Source organism: Hyla sarda, chromosome 5, assembly GCF_029499605.1.
Source record: "Hyla sarda isolate aHylSar1 chromosome 5, aHylSar1.hap1, whole genome shotgun sequence".
Taxonomy (NCBI): domain Eukaryota; kingdom Metazoa; phylum Chordata; class Amphibia; order Anura; family Hylidae; genus Hyla; species Hyla sarda.
Genome location: NC_079193.1, coordinates 165,837,382 through 165,860,162, shown reverse-complemented (window position 1 = coordinate 165,860,162; position 22,781 = coordinate 165,837,382). Strand labels below are relative to the sequence as shown.

The following is a 22,781-nucleotide window of genomic DNA, read 5'->3' as shown; positions in this document are numbered from 1 at the left end:
TATAGAGGAGGTGGCAATGCATCTACCTCCACAGATCCTGATGATCACTGAGAAGCCTGCAACGTGGAGATGCTGCTGGGTCAGCTTGGCCAGTGGCTTATGTAATGTCAGGGAGCGGTTTTCTTCTGTAACTGGAGATCCTGTAGATGACAGTGAGCAATTCAATAAAAAAGATGCCAGAACTTAGATTGATACAATAAAAAAATAAAAACACACAGGCTGTGCATAGCTGCCTCTTTCACCCAAGACCTTACATATTTAATATCTAACCCACTTAGGGAATCCATTTCAATAACTTTATTTAGTGTGAAGTTGCCATTTTAAATAATAAAAAACTATACCATTTTCTATGAAACAGATAATAAAGAAAATACAGCAAAAATGATATTGGTAGCACAATAAATGAAAAGTTAGGGCTAGTAAACCATAATGTTTGCAAACGTTTAATCTGTGATTTATTTATTTTAACAATACTACAGCATATTCACAGATAAGAGACACATTGCTAATATCACAGGATGCTGTCCTCCTATAGAGCAGCATAAGCTTGGTGACATTCTCTTTTTTTTTAAACTTGCATGTTTCTTTTCAATTTATAATTTTTTTTTGTTTGTTTTCATCTATTTTGCCATTTCAAAACATTTATAAATGATTTTGCTGTTTTCTAGTTGCCAGATGATTTCAGTATCGCATTTGGAGAGGCACACGGAGAATTATCAGTTGGTGGTGTTTTCCTAAGAATATTTATCGCTCAACCTGCTTGGGTTCTACGGAAGCCAAGAGAATTCCTTGTTGCTCTACTGGAAAAGTTTACTGAACTTCTGGAAAAAAATAATGCTCATGTAAGCTCTTAGAGAGAGGATTATCAGTTTCAGTAATAGTATTACTCCAGAGCATCATTATCCTCAGGCATCTATCTTCATATTTGTGGAGCTGTGGGTAACACCTACCTAAACATTGATGGTGGTCCAACCAGTCTGATCCCTGTGGATCATTCATTGATAACATATCTTATTTGTGGTATTCTGACATTAATAGGCCACAGTGCCATGTCTACAGGGTGGAACAAGCACAGATGCTGTGGCGGGCATCAAAGTTACCTCTGGTCCTAATCATTTAACTCCTTAGATGGAGGCCATCAGCACCCTGCAATGCAATTAGATATATTTCCATGGCAGAGAGCGTCTTGACAAAAACCCCAGGTCTGCAAATTTGGTCTTGACTATTTAGCTGAGATTCACCTAGAAAAAGCATACCCGTCAGATCAAACACAATTTTTTTTAAATATATCACTCAGTGCCTAATCCTGACCATGTACATCTAATTTTTATTAGACCTTTATTTATTTTTTTATTACACTTTTAATTTAGCACACTAGTCTGAATTCCTCCCAAAGGGAGGGGGCGTGGCCTCACTGTGCAGGTCTCCGCCCCCTCCCTCAGTAGCAAAACTACAACTCCCAGCTTGTCCTCACTGACAGTAGCGGGACACAAGCTGACAGGGGGAGGATTTTTCCTCTAGCTGTGAGCCCTGCGCTCACTGCTGTCAATCAAGGAAGTGTGTCCATGATGTAGGTGATGATGCATGGACACAGCAGGACTAGTATATGTCCAAGCAGGTAAGGGGGGGGGGGCAGTTGTTCAACTGGCTTTTTCAGTGTGAAATACTGTGCCTTTAAAAGTACAACTCCTGCAAAAAAACACGCACTTATGCAGTTTGTCAAAAGAAATTGAGTAGAAAAAGTCTTAAGGGCTTAAGTATAAATGTAGAGTTAGCTTTATATATCATATTATCATGTTAAACAAAAGTTCCAAAACCTTGTATTGGTCTTATAGGGTGAAACTTTAGAAACCGTAACTACAGCAACAGTATGTCTGTTCAACGCTCAGTCTCAGTTATTGGACCAGGTTCCACCTTTGGGACACCTGCCTAAGATTCTTCAGGCCCTGAACCACAAGAACAATGCCGTTCCAAAGTGTGCAATACGGGTCATTCACACCATGACTGATAATGAGGTGCGGTATTATTTGTGAGTGGATTCTGCATGCCAAGTGTCATGACCTCTAGTTAATGAAATTTCCATGTCTTATCTCAGTTATGTGTTCGTGCAATGGCTTCGCTGGAAACAATTGGACCCTTCATGAGTGGGATGAAAAAGCGCTCTGATATGATTGGTATAGCATGTGAAGCCCTCAATAGGATGTTCCAGAAGGAGCAAACAGAGTTGGTGGCACAAGTGAGTTGTTCTAAGTTTTTTCCCTTTTACTGGGTGATTTTGTATGCATGTTACATAGTGTTAGAAGGATTTGTGCCAAACAAACTAATACTTAATCAGGTGGACAGATTGAGCGTACTCTGTATAGCACTCTACAGAAGTGGCAATAGGGGGGGCGCACACTTGTATGTAGTTTTCTCCACTGTAGTTACTGGAAGTATTTTACAACTCCTATAGACTACGATAAAGCATGAGAAGCCACCTCACGTCTACCTTTCTAAACCTGTGGATAGGCAATAAGTATACCTCTTTGAGACCTCATTCACAAATGCCTTTTGTGTGTGTTTTAATTGTTTGTTTTTATTACCAAACCCCCCCCCAAAAAAAAAAAATTTAAAAATTATCTTCATTTATTTTTGATTTGTCTAGTTTTTTTTTTTTTTTTTTTTTTTCCAAGCTGAAAAAAAGCTTTTCAGGTATATAGGAGAAAAATGTCACAAAGTGTGTTTGACCCAAATATGCAAAAGAAAACATTGTAGTGTTTTATATTTCTTTGTTACCATTAGCATTTTTCACGCCACAAAAAGTCGTCCGTTTTAAGGGTTGGAGCATGACACAGATTGAGAGAAAACCAAAGAGAAACTCAGTCTTGGGCTATATGAATTTACAATATTTTGAGCCTTATTGTAGTTTAGTTTAATTTAGTTTAGTTTAATTTTTTTTAGTTTAATTTAGTTTAGTTTAATTTTTTTTCCTAAAACCATGAGTGGGTCCAAAATACAGAAAAAGTTGCACATTTTTACATTATAGTTTTTCTCCGAGTTGGTTGCACTCCTGGCCAAAATAAGGCTCAAAACACTGTGCATATAATCTTAGACTCTACTAGTCTTAGACTCTTACCAGTTTTATTTGGATTGCTCATTTAGGTTGCTTAAAATTGAACTCAAAGTACAATCGTACAGTTTCCTCCATAAAGTTAACAGCCAACGTCCCTTATAGCAGTGCCAGCCACACTGTGCATTCTTAGTGCTAACCTATGCCTCCTGCTGCACAGTATGCCTCTTGTCTTCTCTATGATGTAAAAGATAAATATGAGCAGCCAATAAAGGGTGCTCATTTTATTTTACCCTTTGCTGAAATCTATGATCAGATCAGAAATGTCCAGCTGCCTTTTGGCAGTCTGTTCTTCTTGAGCCATCAAGGCACATACAAAGTTCTGATGGTTGGGAGTGCACAGAATGTTATCGTGGGCGCTTCTGTTCCCGTGCTCTATAGGGAGTGTCTCCTCTGGATCTTCTCATGAACACTGAGAGCTAGATGTAGTCACTTGAGGATGTTTGGGAGGTGTCTAGCAAGTAGGGCTTTAAAGAACGATCCATTAAAAATATGGAGGAGACTCAGAGGACATGTGGTCACTCTGAATAAAATCAACTACAGTAACCAGTAGATAGCCTTGGAGGGGGGGGGGGGGGGGGGCAGATCACATACCTGTTTACAGCATGATAATGATGGGCCTTTCTAGTCCCCTCTGACATCAATAGATCAGCTTGAGCCCTTGTATAATGTATGTTAAAATTGAATATAGAGTCATTAATCTGTTCACCACAAACCAGGGGTTTATAAGTCATAAAATGAATAGCTATGCTGCAAAAAAAAAAAATTCCTTAAAGTAAAATGTATTGTTACATCATGGTTCTGTCGATGCTTAGAGTTTTAGAGTTTTATAAGCACGATAACTGATGTAAACACTACCTACAGCATGATGTCAAGTCATTGGCTTTGCCTCAGCTGTCATAATACTTGCACTTTTTATTGGACACAAGCAGAGGTATTATAGATTTGCTTGGGGATATATAATTAACTATATATTTTTTTCTGCCGAGGTACATAAAATAAATAAATACCCCCAAAATTGATCAGTTTTTATTGATATATTTTACAGGCATTGAAAGCAGATCTGGTTCCATATTTGCTAAGGTTGCTTGAAGGTCAAGGCCTTGAGAACCTAGAAAGTCCTGCAGCCACAAAGGCTCAGATAGTTAAGGCTCTGAAATCCATGACTCGTAGCCTGCAGTATGGTGAACAGGTGAGAAATCCCCAACGTTATTGTAGTGTATGTGCCTACTTAAAGATGACCTGTGGTCAGTGTGAAAAAATTAATGTATTCTTTGTATAGCTTAGGGGGACTGATCACATACCTTTTTGTAGCATGTCGATGTCCACGAACACCCCTATGCTCCCCCACCCTTTCCTGACATATGGTGCCTTGTAGCCCCTCTGATTATTAAAGGGGTTATCCAGGAAAAAACTTTTTCTATATATCAACTGGCTCCAGATAGTTAAACAGATTTGTAAATTACTTCTATAAAAAAAAAAAAAATCTCAATGCTTTCAATACTTATGAACCGCTGAAGTTGATTTGTTCTTTTCTGTTTAAGTGCTCTCTGATGACACCTGTCTCGGGAACTGTCTAGAATAGAAGCAAATCATCAAAGCAAACTTCTTCTACTCTGTGCAGTTCCCGAGACAAGCAAAGATATCAGCAGAGAGCACTGTTGCCAGACAGAAAAGAACAACTCAACTTCAGCAGCTGATAATTATTGGAAGGATTAAGATTTTTTAATAGAAGTAATTTACAAATCTGTTTAACTTTCTGGAGCCAGTTGAGATATATATAATATATATATATATATATATATATATATATATATATATATATATATATATATATATATATATATATATATATATATATATATATATATATATATTTTTTTTTTTTTTTTTTTTTTTTTCCTGGAATACCCCTTTAAGGTAATCCCCCTCATTCTTTTACTACAGTCACTCAAACCCATATTATAATCCTGGTTCTCTCCCCCTACGTGGGCAATTGACATGGTACACAAAGAATACACTAGAGTGACCAAAGATCCCATTTTAATTTTAAAATAACTGTTAATGGCTATGTGCATTTCAGGTAAATGAAATTTTGTCCCGATCCTCTGTATGGAGTGCCTTTAAAGATCAGAAACATGACTTGTTCATTTCTGAATCACAGACAGCAGGATACCTCACTGGTAAGTGGTTTTGTTTGTATTTTCTATCTCATTCACTAGGAAATGAAAACTTTTTTATTGAATACTAATCTACATAAAATCTAGCTTACCTTTGTCAATACAGTGCAATTGATATATCATAATTTTCACATCCATTATCATAATTATATACGTTTTTACCCCCATTCCTCCCTTCCGCTTGGCACGAAAAAAATAAAAATTCTATTTTTATTAATGGGCGGGCTCTGCTCTTGGTTTTTAATGACCAATATACAGGTAAAATACTTAATAATATAGGCTTAACAAGTGGTATACCATGAAGTGGAGTACAGCTCAGCAAGAATGCTTTCCTTACTGCTGTTGCCTGCTACATAATCTTTTAAAGCATGACGTCCTGCTACTCTAACTTCAACCTTACAATCCCATGATACCCAATAAGATACAGTGCTGTATTGTGTATTTTAATGCTGGAAATACACCTTCTATAGCTGCCAGCTGAACACTCGTCTGACAGATATTTTTTTTAATTCCCTTTTACAAGCTTGCCCGTGTTCTAAATTGGGAGAGGAAAAGAAAGTCACAACCAGACATATTGTGGTGGCTTATCTCCCTTTAGAGCAAAAGGATGGGGTGTTGTTGAAATCTAACTGCATGATCTTTCTATAACCAGACATCTTCCATCAGGGGAGAGTCAGGATACCCTTATACACATTATAATGTTTAGCTGGTCCTGCTGAATTCAATAGGCTTTATCAACATGATCTAATGTATATGTCCAGCTTAAGGGGGTTTTACCATGAAGATAAATAGGCCTTGAATGATGCAATAAGGGGGTTATCCAGGAATAGAAAAACAGAGCTGATTTCTTTCAAAACCTGCCCCCGTCTGTCTCCAGGTTGGGTGTGGTTCTGCAGCTCAGTACCATTGAAGTGAATGGTGCCAAGTTGTAATATCACATCCAACCTGGAGACAGACTGGGAGCGGTTTTTGAAAGAAATTAGCTACGTTTTTCTATTCCTGGGTAACCCCTTTAAGTCAAATTAAACATATTTGTAAATACAAGTAATTATCTGAACTCAAATGTTCTTGAAAGACGACCCTACCAATATAGGCTGGGTTCTCTCTTGTTTTGTGCTTGTTGCCATGGGATAGGTCCTGGTCAGACATGCTCAGTTCTCTTCACACACGCTCTTTTTTTTGCTTACCATAGCTGCACAAAAAGTCTTAGGTTGCACCTAAGCAACTTTGTGTGCGACTTTTGTGGGTATGCATAAAGTTGCAAATAGCCCTACCTAAGCAACTTTCAGTTTTCACTTTGCAATGGTTGGGAATTCATGAAGTGCGAATGTCGCACGTAAGCACAAAAAAAGTTGTAAAACCCCTTCAAAAAGTCGCAAGTCAAAGCCAGGTCAGACCTGGCTTACAAAACTTTCTTTTGACAGCATTGCATTTGAGAGCAACTGCAACTTTTGTGTGAATTTTTGTAAAGCTCCGCTCCCCGACCACCCGCTAGCTGTTTCAAGATTAAAACTCTTAGCATGTCCTCACTATAAGGGCATGATGGGAGTTGTAGCTGCAACAGCTAGCGGCCGGTAGATTTAGGCAGGTGGCCGCTGGCTGGGGAGCTCCTGGCCTGGTCACAGAAATATGAACCTATGTCACTGCCATTTCATATTTCTCGAGCGCTTCATTGGGGGACACAGGACCATGGGTATATGCTGCTTGCCACTAGGATGCTGACACTGGGCTTAAAAAACAAAAGTAGGTCAGCGCCTCCTGGCTCTGAGCAACTCAGTTTTTAGCTTAGTGTCAGAGGAGACAGACACAGGTCCGGAGCCTCTCCAGACCTGGTCTTAATTCTTTAGTTTTTTCCTAGTTTCAGGTTCTAGTTAGATTTTCTCTCCCTTTTTTGTTTTATCTAGCGTGGGGGCGACAGGAGCATGGCGCTGCCTGATCCCCCTCCTGCGAGCTAGGGGCACGGTGCATTTCTGAATTGGCCGTCCCCCTGTTTGCCAGCTGAGCATGGCTTAAGGCAGATGGCCCTAGCTGGCCGAAGACTTCATTGGTGAGTATGCTGGAGCTCTGTAGGTGAGTATTCCCTCCCTTACCTGGGCCCCCTTTCCCCTTCCTGGGCCCCCCTCTCCCTTCCCTGGACCCCTCTTTTCATATGGTTGGGGAATGTGTGTTTTCCGGGGAGGTACTCTGGACGTGGATCTCTTCACGTCCCGCTGGAACAGGAAGGTCCCTTGCTTTGTCTCCAGGTCGCGGGATCCCCTGGCTCTAGCGGTAGAGGCTCTTGTGGTCCCTTGGACCCCCTTCGCTCTGCCCTACCTTTTCCCTCGTCTCGGTGATTCTGGTAGCCCCGGACTGGCTGTGTCGCGTGTGGCACGACGATGTGGTCGATCTCGTGGCGGATGTTCCCTTCCGCCTTCCAGATCGCCCCGACCTCCTCTCCCAAGGACCCCAATTTACTTTCACTGCGTTTTACAGCATGGTTGTTGAGACCGTGGTTTTGAGGGCTCGAGGTTTTTCTTCCCATGTGATTCGTACCATGCTCCAAACTCGGAAGCCCTAGTCCGCCAGGATTTTTCACCGTACCTGGCGGGCCTATTTCCGCTGGTGTGAGGCTCGTTCGCTTTCTCCCACCTCCTTCTCTTTGCCTAACCTCTTGTCCTTTTTCCCATCGGGGCTGGAGACTTGTCTTGTTCTCAGTTCCATTAAAGGGCAAGTTTTGGTGTTGTCTGTCCTCTTCCAACGCCCGCTTGCGTCAGATCTTCATGTGCGGACCTTTTTGAAGGGCGTGGCTCATGAGGTTCCCCCGTTCCGGTCCCCTACTGCCCCTTGGGACCTCAACCTTGTTCTGGATGCCCTACAGCAGGCACAGGCAACCTTTGGCACTGCAGATGTTTTGGACTACATCTCCCATGATGCTCTTACAGCCAAAATGCTGCAAAAGCATCATGGGAAATGTAGTCCAAAACATCAGCAGTGCCGAAGGTTGCCTATGCCTGCCCTACAGAGTTCTCCGTTTAAGCCTCTGGGGCCGATTTCCTTTCGCTTCCTTTCCTGGAAGGTAGCCTTCCTCATCGCGGTTACGTCCATTCGCAGGGTGTCTGAATTGGCAGCCCTCTCTTGCCGTTCGCCTTTCCTAGTGCTTCACCAAAACAAGGTGGTCCTTTGGCCTGTCCCCTCCTTTCAGCCCATGGTTGTCTTCTTTTCACGTAAACGAGGATATTGTGTTGCCTTCCATCTGCCCGTCACTTCTCACCCTCGAGAGCGCCATCTTCACAAGCTGGACTTGGTTCGAGCAGTTCGGACCTATTTATCGGTCACTTCCTCCTTTCAGCGGTGTGATGCCCTGTTTGTGCTTCCTGAGGGACGGCACAAGGGGCTTCCAGCCTCCAAGGCGACTATCTCCTGGTGGATACGCTCTGCCATTTCGGAGGCGTACTGTTGCAAGGGTCAGGCGCCCCCTTTTTGCATGATGGCTCCCTCCACGCGATGGGCGCGTCTTGGGCGGTCAGCCATGGGGCTTCGGCCTTACAGGTTTGCAAGGCAGTGACCTGGTCGTCTCTGATCACTTTTGCCAAGTTTTACTGCGTGCATACTTTCTCCAGGCGGCAGTTCTGTCGTCCGCCTGAGTACTGTTCTGGCTGGGATGTTAGACTCTCCCTCCCCAGGAACTGCTTTGGGACAGCGCTCAAGAAAAGTAGATTTTTGGACTTACCCTAAAATCTCTTTCTCGGAGCTTCTATTGGGGACACAGCACCCGCCCATTGGTTTGTTGGTGACCAGCCAGTTTCCGCCACGTGGTTCGGGGGTGTTTTGTTTGTGGTCGGTTCCCTTCTTTTTCTGGGGTTTGTTTGGACAGTTCTGTCTTGGTCGGTTCTCCTCTGCTTTGGGACTAAACGGAGTTGCTCAGAGCCAGGAGGCGGGTATATCCTGCCAAGAGGGGCTGACCTTCTTTTGTTTTTTAAGCCTAGTGTCAGCCTCCTAGTGGCAAGCAGCATATACCCATGGTCCTGTGTCCCCCAATAGAAGCTCAGAGAAAAAGATTTTACGGTAAGTCCAAAAATCGACTTTTCCCACTGGAGCTGTGATCAGGGCATACCCGGCATGATACCCTACTAGACTATACTTGTGATATTTGTATTTTTAATTGGTTTAGTTACAAGTCCCCTTTAAAAGATAATAACAAAGTAGGAGCACAGTCTAATTCTTAAACACTTATTAAAGTATATGGATGTAATGTGCCTCTTGTCATTTATGGTGGATGTTTTTAGAAAACCCATTGGGGCTCATTTATTTTCCAAACTTTCAAACATAAAACTGACTTTATTGCCTACAGCAACCCATTAAAGTGGGTTATTTCAATGGGTAATTTCAATATGACAGGTTCCCTTTAAATAAGAGTAAATCCATGACATCTGTGCTAAGTTACTGTAGGGTAGAACACTGCATCATGGGGGATACTTATCAAAACCTGCACAGTGGAAGAGTTGCTGAGTTGCCCATAGCAACCAATCAGGTTGCTTCTTTCATATTTAAAAAGGCCTCTGAAAAATGAAAGCGATCTGATTGACTGCTATGGGCAACTCAGCAATTTTTCCTCTGGACAGGTTTTGATAAATCTCCCCCCATATCTTTATGGCTGTGTTTACAGACCAAAGATTTTTTATTGAAATTATTAAATACAAACCCAGCAGTGAATGATAAATGGAGGAGGAAAGACTGAAACTTCTTAACTTGTTAAATCCATTTCTGGCTTTGTATTGGCTTTGTATTTCTGGCTTTGTATCTGGCTTTGTATTAAATATGTAGAATTTCAGTTAAAAATCTGAACGTACAAACACAAAGTGATTTTAGAGCTCCAGCAAACTATCCCCGATGTTGTCAGGTCAAACATTGATAAAATGTTTGATCAGAAGTTATGGTATTATTGTGAAAAGAACAAGTGGTGGTAGACCTCTGATAAAACACAACAGCAAAGTATTTGTAGAGGCTGAACAACTATTAGTGATTGTATACATTTCTAATACAAAGCACCTGCAGTGCATGCTTACATGACCCAACATGAAATGTTGTGAAAATTGGTCCTGCACTAACCGGTCAGGAATCTTGTCCGTTAGCTTCAGCTCCGGGCACCCGGCTTGAGGCACGGGTGGAACTTAGTGACGTCACCACTGCTGCTCTCTACTGGGTCCCGCTGCTAGAGAACACCAGCGGTGAAGTCACTAAGCTCCGCCCGTGCCCCAAGCCGGGCCTGGAGCTGAAGTTAACGGAGATCACCTGCACGGAACGGGACAAGGTAAGTACCGTTGTCATCAGTGTCACCTGTCTGTACTGACAAACTGAGTCCCCACCATAATACAGACCTCAGAATCAGTCCCTACCACAATACAGACCACAGAATCAGTCCCCACCATAATACAGACCCCAGAATCAGACCTCACCATAATACAGACCCCAGGATCAGTCCCCACCATAATACAGAGCCCAAAATCAGACCCCACCATAATACAGAGCCCAGAATCAGACCCCACCATAATACAGACCCCAGAATCAGTCCACACCATAATACAGACCCCAGAATCAGTCCACACCATAATACAGACCCCAGAATCAGTCCACACCATAATACAGACCCCAGAATCAGTCCACACCATAATACAGACACCAGAATCAGTCCACACCATAATACAGACACCAGAATCAGTTCACACCACAATACAGACCCCAGAATCAGACCCCACCATAATACAGACCCCAGAATCCGACCCCCCCCCCAGATACTGACCCCACCATAATACAGACCCAATAATCACCATCCACCATAATACAGACCCCATAATCACCACCCGCCATATTACAGGCCCCAGAATCACCACCCACCATAATACAGATCACAGAATCAGACCCAATCATAATACAGACCCCAGAATCACCACCCATCATAATACAGACCCCAGAATCAGACTCCACCATAATACAGACCCCAGAATCTGCAGGACAAACATACTAGTTTTTGCATTTTTCCAGTACACCCCCCAGAAGTGCAGAATTCAGTGTTACAGAGCAGAAGGTAGCCAGGCAGGTAACTTTGTAGGTAGCCAGGTAGGGAAGTAGCCAGTGGTCCTTCACATACAAATCATCATCCCCCTCCCTGTCACTGGCACCCCCCCCCCCCCACTCACTTGCGCCCCCTCCATCATCACTCCCCCCTCATCATCATTACTTGCACTCCCCCAATCATCATCACTTGCACTCCCCCACCCCCAATCATCATCATCATCACTTGCACTCCCCCTCTCATCATCACTTGCACTCCCCCCTGATCATCATCACTTGCACCCCCCTCATCATCATCACTTGCACTCCCCCCTATCATCACTTGCACTTCCCCCTCCCCCCATCACCACTTGCACTTCCTCCCCCCCCCCCCCCCATAATCACCACTTGCACTCCCCCCATCATCACCACTTGCACTTCCCCCTCCCATCACCTTCCTTCCCCTGCTCTGCTGATGCCAGGATGAATAAAAAACAAACTTTTACTCCCCTATTTCCCACACAAGCTGGCTGTGTTCTTCTCCCGCTACAGTGCAGTCGCCGATGAGAGATGTTATCGGTGCCTGTGCGGGAAGAGGTCACAGGTCTCCTCTCAGTGAAGCCGCAGGCCTGCGGCACACGCTGAAAGGAGGCTTGCACTGTGTACACACAGCTTAAAGCGGCGCTCGCTCACCTGGGGATGCCGGAGAAGTGTCCTAGATCCCCATTAGCGGAGTGAGCGCCTCTCTGGCCGGGGCCCTGCATGCCACTCAAAAGCATCCGGCGTGCCATGTGTGGCACGCGTGCCAGGGGTTGCTGACCCCTGATCTAGTGTAAGAGCAAAAGAGATCCGAGCTCTTTAAAGTAAATGTAGGCATTTAATTGGTTGGTTTGGTCAGCTGTTACTTTTTCCTTGCTCTAGTGTTGAGATATCACCCCCAGAATGCCAAAATATTTAGAAACCATGCAGCCAATTGTTGTATTTTTGTGTTGTGTTGGTACTAAAATGCTATTAGATGTACCTCTGTGACTTGGGTCTGGGTGAGGGGTTGGTAAATAACAGGAAAACCACTTTAGGCAACTGTAGCTATGTTTACCTATATACACCCTGTATTACTTTCTTTACTGGGCACTCACACCCTTTTCTGTCATATTGAATCCATATTGCCTTCTATTATCTATAAAATGAACTGGCTGTTTGTTCAGTTGTTAAATAAAATATGGCAGCTGCATATTTAAAATACTGACCTGCTCCAGCATTGTTGGACCCCCTTGTGGGTCTGTGCTTACATTTGTAACGAAAACCATGTACCTGGTCTTGAGGCACTCTTGCAAGCACTGCAAACTCTTCAGTTTTTACAAGTTCACTGCTTAAAAAAATAAAGGGAACACTTAAACAACACAATGTAACTCCAAGTCAATCACACTACTGTGAAATCACACTGTCCACTCAGGAAGCAACACTGATTGACAATCAATTTCTCATGCTGTTGTGCAAATGGAACAGACAACAGGTAGAAATTATAGGCAATTAGCAAGACATCCCCAATAAAGGAGTGGTTCTGCAGGTGGTGACCACAGATCCACTTCTCAGTTCCTATGCTTCCTGGCTGATGTTTTGGTCACTTTTGAATGCTGGCGGTGCTTTCACTCTAGTGGTAGCATGAGACAGAGTCTACTCTCCACACAAGTGGCTCAGGTAGTGCAGCTTATCCGGGATGGCACATCAATGCGAGCTGTGGCAAGAAGGTTTGCTATGTTTATCAGCGTAGTGTCCAGAGCATGGAGGCGCTACCAGGAGACAGGCCAGTACATCAGGAGACATTGAGGAGGCTGTAGGAGGGCAACAACCCAGCAGCAGAACGACTACCTCTGCCTTTGTGCAAGGAGGAACACTGCCAGAGCCCTGCAAAATGACCTCCAGCAGGCCACAAATGTGCATGTGTCCACTCAAATGGTCAGAAACAGACTCCAAGTGGGAGGTATGAGGGCCCGACATACACAGGTGGGGGTTGTGCTTACAGCCCAACACCGTGCAGAACGTTTGGCATTTGCCAGAGAACACCAAGATTGGCAAATTCACCACTGGCACCTTGTGCTCTTCACAGATGAAAGCAGGTTCACACTGAGCACATGTGACAGAGTCTGGAGACGCCGTGGAGAATGTTCTGCTGCCTGCAAAATCCTCCAGCTTGACCGGTTTGGCAGTGGGTCAGTAATGGTGTGGGGTGGTATTTCTTTGGGGGGGGGGGGGGGGGGGGGATGCCGCACAGCCCTCCATTTGCTTGCCAGAGGTAGCCTGACGGCCATTAGGTACCGACATGAGATCCTCAGACCCCTCGCTGGTGCGGTTGGCCCTGGGTTCCTCTTAATGCTAGACCTCATGTGGCTGGAGTGTGTCAGCAGTTCCTGCAAGAGGAAGGCATTGATGCTATGGACTGGCCTGCCGGTTCCCCAGACCTGAATCATGTCTTGCTCCATCCACCAACACCACGTTGCACCACAGACTGTCCAGGAATTGGCGGATGCTTTAGTCCAGGTCTTGGAGGACATGCCTTCAGGAGACCATCCGCCACCTCATCCGGAGCATGCACAGGCATTGTAGGAAGGTCATGCGGGCACATGGAGGACACACACACACTACTGAGCCTCATTTTGACTTGTTTTAAGGACATTACATCAAAGTTGGGTCAGCCTGTTGTGTGGTTTTCCACTCTCATTTTGAGTGTGACTCCATATCCAGACCTCCATGGGTTGATAAATTTGATTTCCATAGATAATTTTTGTGTGATTTTGTTGTCAGCACATTCAACTATGTAAAGACGAAAGTATTTCATACGATTAGTTCATTCATTCAGATCTAGGATGTGTTATCTTAGTATTCCCTTTATTTATTTTGAGCAGTGTACTTGCATTCGCCATACTATTAGTAGCAGCAGTGCTAGATACCAAAGCATCTTTCTATTTAAGTGAACAAAACAGCTCTGCAGTTCCTACCTACAAATAGTGTGGCGACTGTGTAAGAGTAAAAAAAAAAAGCAGAGGCTGAGCCCCTGCACAAGCCCATGGCCCCATCAAGCTGCGGAGAGTTGGGAGTCTGCCGATTCCAATATTGTTGTCTTATCAATTGTTAGTTTGAATAACCCCTTTAATCTACTGTGGCAGCCTGTGATAATCCCTCTCTGCACATAGCCATCACCAAGAGATTGTTACTAAGCCTTAATAAAGGGTTTTTACATAACTAGAAAAATATGGGCACTTTCTTGTAAAAAAAATAAAAAGCACCTGTTTGCAGGCTGTGCATGATATTGCAGTTTAGTTCCGTTGATATGAGTTGGACTAAGTTGCAGTATCTCATACAAATTATCAGCAGGTTTGCTTTTTTTTTTTTTTGTAATCCAGGACCTTGTATACCCTTATGCCTGTTGCTGTCTGCTTCCTTCCTAACCTCTTTTTCCCTTGCTTTTTACTTTTCTTCCTTCAGGTGTCTCTCCTTCCCTTCTTACTGGTAGCAGCCCCCTTCATCTCAGAAGTGGGCTTTAGATGCTTTCTTCCAGGCAGCTTGCTAACTGCTGTGTAGCTCTGTAACACAGGTACAATGCTTGTTGCACCTGCTGCATCCATGCATCTTGTGCTTCAGACATGACTGTATACACATTTCCCTTCCCCCACCTTTCCTCCTGGTGTGTATTGAGTTTAGATCATTTACATTTTTATTTTTATTTATCCAGTGATTCTCAAATCGAGTCCTCAAGAAACCTCAGAGGCAGTTTCTGATGTGTAGACACAAATTTACCCACCAGTGCATTAGTGCACGTCTGACAGCAGATAACATCTCTCTGCACAACAAGATATCGGGAAAGCATTTCCAGTTCTCGGTCCACCCACATCTGCTGCCAGGACCGTTTAACAACTCCCATACACATTAGATTGACTTTAATTTTATATGGATGGCCAGAATACAAACCCTCAAAATATGACCTATTGGGATTCCATGTAGATTGGAATTGAGGAACACTGGTTGATTTTACTAATATGGAATATATCATTTTATTTTGTTTAATCCATTTTATACCGATATCTTACATATAAAGTAAAGCGAGTAATTCATGTTATTAGCATCTGCTTTAGGGTATGTTCACACATACAGGATCCTGGGCAGAAGGATTTGTAACTGCAGATTAGAAGCTGTGCTCAGTCATATAGTTAACATTGAAATCTGCAGCAGAAAATCCTGCGCATCAAATCTGCGTACGTGTGAACGTACCCTTAAGGGTCTCATCATGTTGTCAGTCGCCTTGTCCAATTTATATAATGATTTCACAGCATCACTTACACATGCCCTGTACCTAGTATTATTTACTGGTACCCATGTTATGATTCCAGTGGAGTGACATGGTGTCCAAGCAAACCTATGTAAAGTTGTGTCCTTAAAGGGGTATTCCAGGCCAAAATTTTTTTTTTTTATATATATCAACTGGCTCCGGAAAGTTAAACAGATTTGTAAATTACTTCTATTAAAAAAAATCTTAATCCTTCCAATAGTTATTAGCTTCAGAAGTTGAGTTGTTGTTTTCTGTCTAACTGCTCTCTGATGACTCACGTCCCTGGAGCAGTTCCTATGGGGATATTCTCCCATCATGCACAGCTCCCGGGACGTGACATCATCATTGAGCAGTTAGACAGAAAACTTCCGAAGCTAATAACTATTGGAAGGATTAAGATTTTTTAATAGAAGTAATTTACAAACCTGTTTAACTTTCTGGAGCCAGTTGATATATATATATATAAAAAAAGGTTTTGCCTGGAATACCCCTTTCACATCTTGCTATAATTTGGTGCACAGTCCACATGGATATGTTTAGAAAGTTTTATCCAGGAATATCTCTTTAACACATTTTTGTTTTCCTGCCCTCGTGTTTTCTATATCCTAGAGATATAGGGTGAGATTCATCTATGTGTGTCTGTGTGCAGCCACTTCACACCATGTTTTTTGGGTTTTTTTTGCTGCGTTTTTGGCTTATGTGCCTGAAATTCATCAAGACTTTGATACAAAATCACCTCAGAACTTTGCTGTTGGATGTAATTTTTCTAAGGCAAGCAAAGGTGGTATGAATTTGCGTGTTTTTTTTTTATGTTTGCGCAATATTTTAGAACCTTTAAAAAAATAAATTAAAAAAACACTTAAATCTTTTTCACTGCATAGTCAAGAGTGAAGCACTGCATCTCAGTCACTTTTGCTAGTTGTCAAAATTGTAATTGTGCAAAATATTTATAACTGCACAAAAATTAGCTCCAAATTTTAGCCCATAAAATGTCAGGAAGGCAATGATAAATCTCCCTCATAGGGTACACTGCAAAAATTCCAAGAGTGACATTAGATTTCTTCAATGTATCTTGACACTTCAGACATTTCAATGGGGCTAATCTGCAGCCTGTATTTCCTAAGGGCGTTCCTGAGCAATACACTTGGAATAAATGACATGTCACTTATTCTTGCATATTTGAAATATGCCTGCAGAAATGCACAGCACAATTCGCAATGTGAACTGCAGCGCATATTCCCTTTTGACAGCAATGTGCACACATTGCTCAAATTTTAAGCATGATACATGAAAATCTTTGTGTGAACATGGCTATACAATAACATTAAAACCACTGACAGGTAAAGTGAACATTGATTACCTCTTGGCATTGTTACCAGTCAATGGGTGGGATATATTAGGCAGCATGTAACTAGTCAGTGTTAAAGTTATTGTCTTGAAAGCAGAAAAAAGAAAGTGTAAGAATCTGAGAGTATATTACAAGAGCCAAATTGTAAAAGCTAGATAACTGGGTCAGAGAATTCCCATAACACCAGGTATTCCTGCTTATGCAGTGGTCCCTCAAAAGTTGGTATAGAAGGACAACTGGTAAATTGGAGACAAGGTCAGGGACACCCAAGGCTCATTGATGCACTCAGAGACATAACTTCCAGTCCCTAGGGCAACATAAAACAAGGCCCCTAAACTTTGCTTCAGTTATAGTACTGTTCTCATACAGTAAGATATTTTATGCTTAATGTCTAAACCTTGACAATAAACGTGAGTACATCTCTACATGTAAATGCCCAAATTGGGCCCAAGTTGTCAATATTTTGTGTGGCCACCATTATTTTTCAGCACTGGCTTAAGCCTCTTCGGCATGGAGTTCACCAGACATTTACAGGTTGCCACTGGAGTCCTCTTCTACTCCTCCATGACACCATCACAGAGTTGGTGCATTATACCTTTTGCTCCCCCACAGATGCTCAATAGGTTATCGTTCTGGAGATCTGCTTGGCCAGTCAATCACCTTAATCCTCAGTTTTTAGCAAGGCAGTGGTCATCTAGGTGGTGTTTTGGGGGTCATTGTCATGTTAGAATACTACCCTGCAGGCCAGTCTCCAAAGGGAGGGGGATCATGCTCTGCTTCAGTATGTCACAGTACATGTTGGCATTCATGATTCCCTCAATGAACTGTAGCCCAACACCTTCTGAACCAAATAAGTTCATCTTTGTCTCATTGAACCACAGGACATGGTTTCAGTAATCTATGTCCTTAGTCTGCTTTTTTTTCTATCTATACTCATTTTCATCTATTTATTGGGTACTGTTATTGCATTTATTTATTATTAGAAGTTAGTATAATTCTTTCATTTGGTTGTATGGTATATAGCCCTATGCTTATTGTTGCATTTAGGAGGATCTAAAATATAGCTTATTTACTGCTATATTCAGGTGTGAGTGTTTTTACAGTAAAAGTTGTCTACATATTTTACAGATATTGGCAGTTGTGCCCTTTTTTACATTTTTTTTTTTACATTTTTAGATGTTGACTGGAGTTATGTTTTTGGCTAGGACGCTAAGGTGACACAAACTCCCATAGGGAAACATTGTAGTTGCTGCAGTGTTATTTACATTGAGTCACCATACACCTAAACTTAAAGCATTACTATCACTCTGGGGGCAGGATACATTTAAACTTTGCTGGCATTTTTGTTGCCTGAGACTCATGTGATCAGATGATTTCCCAGAACTCCATGCCAGATGTCCCATAGACTTGCAGGTGACCTTCAGGAATCTGTCTGATCACATAAGTCTTAGACTACGGGATTGCCTGCAAAGTCTCTTGCATTCAGAGTGAAGGGATAGTAAGACTTTAATCCAACCCCATCTCCATGTAAGTTGGATTGATATTTCTATAGAACGTTTGTTATAACAATGACATGTATAACTAACATTGGCTTTGTATTTTGTTCAGGACCTGGAGTTGCTGGCTACCTTACGGCAGGGACTTCATCTACAGTTATGCCCAATGTGCCACCACCGGTGGACCATGAAGTAGGAGATCTTGGCTAGGCAGCACAGATGTTACACCAATGAAGTCTCAAAAGGAGGAACTGCTTCTTGTTGCATGAGGAAAGCACTGTAAACTTTTTCCTCTTCTCCATCCCACCAGGGTTGATTCAAATGACTTTATTTTCGGCCTTCCTTGTTTTAAGAGAAAGTGTTATTCCTTTTTGTAATACATATATTTTTATTTAGGGATAAAAAAAAAGAAAAATACATTGGAGATGTGGTCCTGATAAAGCATCACTATGTAAAATACACATGAAAGCACTCTGTGGATCAGCTGTCTGGTTACACAACTTGTTCTGTTGTCTTTCCTTTTGTATCTAAGCACATTCTGTTCCTTTGTATTTGTTTACAAGACTGTGAATCAAAGTAATAATAATCTCCCTGTTCTACCTTTTATATTCCAAGAAGAGGCAGAGGTGCCGTCTAGAATGGAAGGGCATTCACATTGCCGTTTTGTTGGAAGTGGTTGGGCTCCCTCAGAATGACTGAATCCCAATAGTGTTCAGTCCATGATCTGTGTGCTTTTCAAATCAATAACACTATCCTCGTGAGAATGAAGAGAAAAAAATGGTATTCCCATGTACAGCATAGCTTTACCAAATAATAAAGTGAATATTAAAATGTCAGCTTATTATGTAAGAACCTAGTGTAATAGTGATATGATTCCTCCATTATTCCCCAGTATATACAGCTTTCTATGAATGTACATTATACAGATCATTCAACCCTGTACAGAAAATTTTAAGAAATAAAAGGGAAATAATGACCTTAATGGAACTTCTGTTAGATGCTGCCATGTTGCCTACAAATTTTTACATTAAAAATGTGATTCTGTTGTATATAGTATTTATTGCCACACATGAAATTCCCTTTCTACTGTACATGAAGGGATTTCATTTTTGGAACGCAATCTTCAGTGACACCATATGCAATGTTAATTGTACTTCATTCCACATCAACAGAAGAACCAATTATGTAAAATGTTAAATTCTATTGAACATATATCAAAAAGACATACATTTAAAAATAGACAGAAATGTTAAAATACAGGTGACAAGAACAGATGACTGGAGATGGTACAGGTGACACAGCAATACATTGAATACAGGGAGAGTCATGAATGCAGAAGAGGAGACTCAAGTACCAAACGGACATATTGTACATGAATGTGAATAATTCCACCTAATACAGCAGAGAGAGATATCTATACCATAGGAAGAATAGTAGACATCAAGGACTGGAACAAAAACAGGAATAACCAACAGGAAAAACCAAACTATGCAAGTTGCCACCTACCAGCTCCAAGCCCAACGTATATTTCACGTTGTGCTTTGTCAGGGGCGTGTCTAAATCCCCTTATATATATCCAGCATCAGCCAATCAAAATCTTGCTCATCAAATTGACAATCATTTCCTCCAATCACAATAAGGTAAACTCTAAACTGAGACCATAATGATAGTCAGGTGTGAACCCTACCTATTGCATGTGTCAGATGCCGACATGTGATCTAGTGCAGGAGTGCCCGTCGCTTCCAGATATGACTGGAACACTAGTATCCGTATCAGAGCTAGTACACAATGACGGGGCGGTGAACGCCCCGATGGTCATATGACCGGGTAAGGGTCATGAGCTGCATCGGCAGCTCCGTCAGAGAGCGGGGCGGGGCCGTATCGGCTCAGTCCTGAATACTGAAAGAGATATTGCAGCCGAGCCTATTAGTGGGAGGTGCTCCCATCGGGGGGGCGAAGGTATCTATATGCAAATAGAACCACATGTTCAGGAGGCCTCCCAGGAGTAACTATTGGCAACCAAAGTATATATAGACAAGGACAAACAAAAACGCATAACAAGACATCCAGTGACACGCAGGTGAAAAACATTAACCCCCTGAGTTCTGTGCCCCCAGAACACAATAAAAACCACCCAAAAAGATAGTGAAAAAAATAATAAAAGTATGGAAGTGTGTGGAAAGTGGGATGAATATGCGGAAGTGATTGAAAAAAATGAAAGTGCAAATAAATATTATGAGGGCCAATGTGTGCAATGGAATGATTTATGTGAGAAGTGTGTATAAAAAAATTAATTATGTGAATAGGAGTAGTGTGCATGAGAGAGAGAACCTTTTATAAGATACATCCAGACTGCAATACTGGGCCTCATTTACTAAGCTGAAACCGACCGTTTTTTGTCTGGTTATTTTGGCGCAGAGTGTCTGAGACATGTCTGCGTCAGTTTGCGACAGTGTGCGCCTGAAAAAAAATCCAACAAACCAAACATTGCGCTGTGAAAAGCCAAAAAGGGGGCGTGGTCTGCCACAAAGGGGGCGTGGTTTCACAACCCGACCGAATTACTGTTGAATTCACAGAAAATCCTGTGGGTAAATGGCTGGAAATATCGACCTAGAAATAGCTGGTCAGAAAATGTTCCCGACTTTTCCTAATAGTAAATAGAGAGGAATCCTGCAAGTCTGAAACAACTTTTCCCACTAGTAAAAACCTGAAACTCCTAATAAATGAGGACCACTGTGTTAAAGTGTACCCATCAGATCCTACAAAAAACATTTTTAATATATCACTCAGTACCTAATCCTGACCATGTACATCTAATTTTTGTGTCTAGCACCTTTATTTTTTTATTACACTTTTAATTTAGCTCACTAGTCTGAATTCCTCTCAAAGGGAGGGGGCGTGGCCTCACTGTGCAGGTCTCCGCCCCCTCCCTCAGAATGCAGTCTGCTCACATCTCCCCTAGCATTAGCAAAACTACAACTCCCAGCTTGTCCTCACTGACAGTAGCGGGACACAAGCTGACAGTGGGAGGATTTTTCCTCCAGCTGTGAGCCCTGCACTCACAGCTGTCAATCAAGGAAGTGTGTCTATGACATAGGTGATGACGCATGGACACAGCAGGACTAGTATGTGTCCAAGCAGGCAGTGGGGGCAGTTGTTTGACTGGCTTTTTCAATATGAAATACTGAAAATTTTCTAATGAAAGCGATTGCAAAACCTATTGATTTTACCTGCTTTACAACATATCAAAAGTTTTTGTATCTGACAGTGCCCATTTAAGGGCCCATTCATACAGCCATAGTTACAGGGCCCTGGGCTGACAAAGAAAAGTCACTAAAGCCATACTATACAAACTTAGATTGTGAAATTGTTGATTCAGTCTAAATACCACTCTGCCAGGACCTTTGACATCACCTTAGAACTACAAGTCACAGCAAGTGGCCATTCCTGCACAGTGTGGGCCCTTCTATCTCTGTACATGTAGATGTCTTGCATCATTCAAGAAGTAGGGGGCAATGGGAAGACCTTCATGCTAATATATGCTGCATTTACATCACATTTCTTACATATGGGGACCAGATCTGGCTGGGAGATGGGAAAACTGGGGGCTTTCCGAGAGCAGAATGGGGAGGTGGTCTGGTCCCTCCCAACACCCGGGCAGGAAAATAACCAGAGGAATGTGGTCCGTCTGATTTGGAGGGGAGAGGATGCGTGTCCACCTCGCGCTAAAGTGGCTGTGCTCCTCCTTCAGATGGAATTCGGGGCGAGTGACATCTTTGCCCTGATTCACCCCTACGGTTCGTCTGAGTTTGACGTCAGTTTCGTTTGGCCAGAAGGTCTTGAACTCTTCTGGTCAAACTACGAAGTGGCGAAGAACGAGCCCAGCTGGCGGGATTTCACCGTAAAGGCGATTTCCCATCAGAACTCTGTCAAGAAAGTGACCGTTTTGACCCGTAACGAGTCGCTTTCTTGTTATGACATCATGACCTGGCTCGGTCGGTATGGGGATGTGACGGACATGCCCAAGAATAACTTTGATGAGCACGGGATCTGGTCTGGGGCCTGGACGTTTTCCGTCAAACTCAAGCGTTCAGGCAGTACAGTTGCCCACATTCCGTCAGCCGCCTTCCTTGGACGTGATAGGATTCAGGTCTTCTACCAGGGGCAGCCTAAGGTCTGTCACAGGTGTGGCAGCCCCACCCACTTTAGCGCAGCCTGTACTGTGCAGGTCTGCGCTTTGTGTGGTGGGTGGGTCATCTGGCTGCATCCTGTTTGCAGATCCGGTGCCACCTGT

The 22,781-nt window shown here is 42.7% G+C and overlaps 1 protein-coding gene across 4 annotated transcripts in view; it reads left to right on the top strand.

The window, feature by feature from the left end:
• Positions 1 to 19,536, top strand: part of DNAJC13 (DnaJ heat shock protein family (Hsp40) member C13) — a 244,401-nt gene extending 224,865 nt beyond the window's left edge. For 3 of the 4 annotated variants that reach the window (XM_056520651.1, XM_056520650.1, XM_056520649.1), the window contains 6 exons: positions 669 to 842; positions 1,836 to 2,015; positions 2,096 to 2,236; positions 4,158 to 4,301; positions 5,193 to 5,292; positions 18,600 to 19,536. In XM_056520651.1, coding sequence (XP_056376626.1) covers positions 669 to 842; positions 1,836 to 2,015; positions 2,096 to 2,236; positions 4,158 to 4,301; positions 5,193 to 5,292; positions 18,600 to 18,697 — 837 coding nt within the window. In that variant the 3' untranslated portion in view covers positions 18,698 to 19,536. Of the gene's footprint in view, positions 1 to 668; positions 843 to 1,835; positions 2,016 to 2,095; positions 2,237 to 4,157; positions 4,302 to 5,192; positions 5,293 to 14,802; positions 14,912 to 18,599 lie in introns of all 4 variants that reach the window. The other variant, XR_008844053.1, reaches the window with a different exon arrangement.
• The last annotated feature ends 3,245 nt before the right edge of the window (positions 19,537 to 22,781 follow it).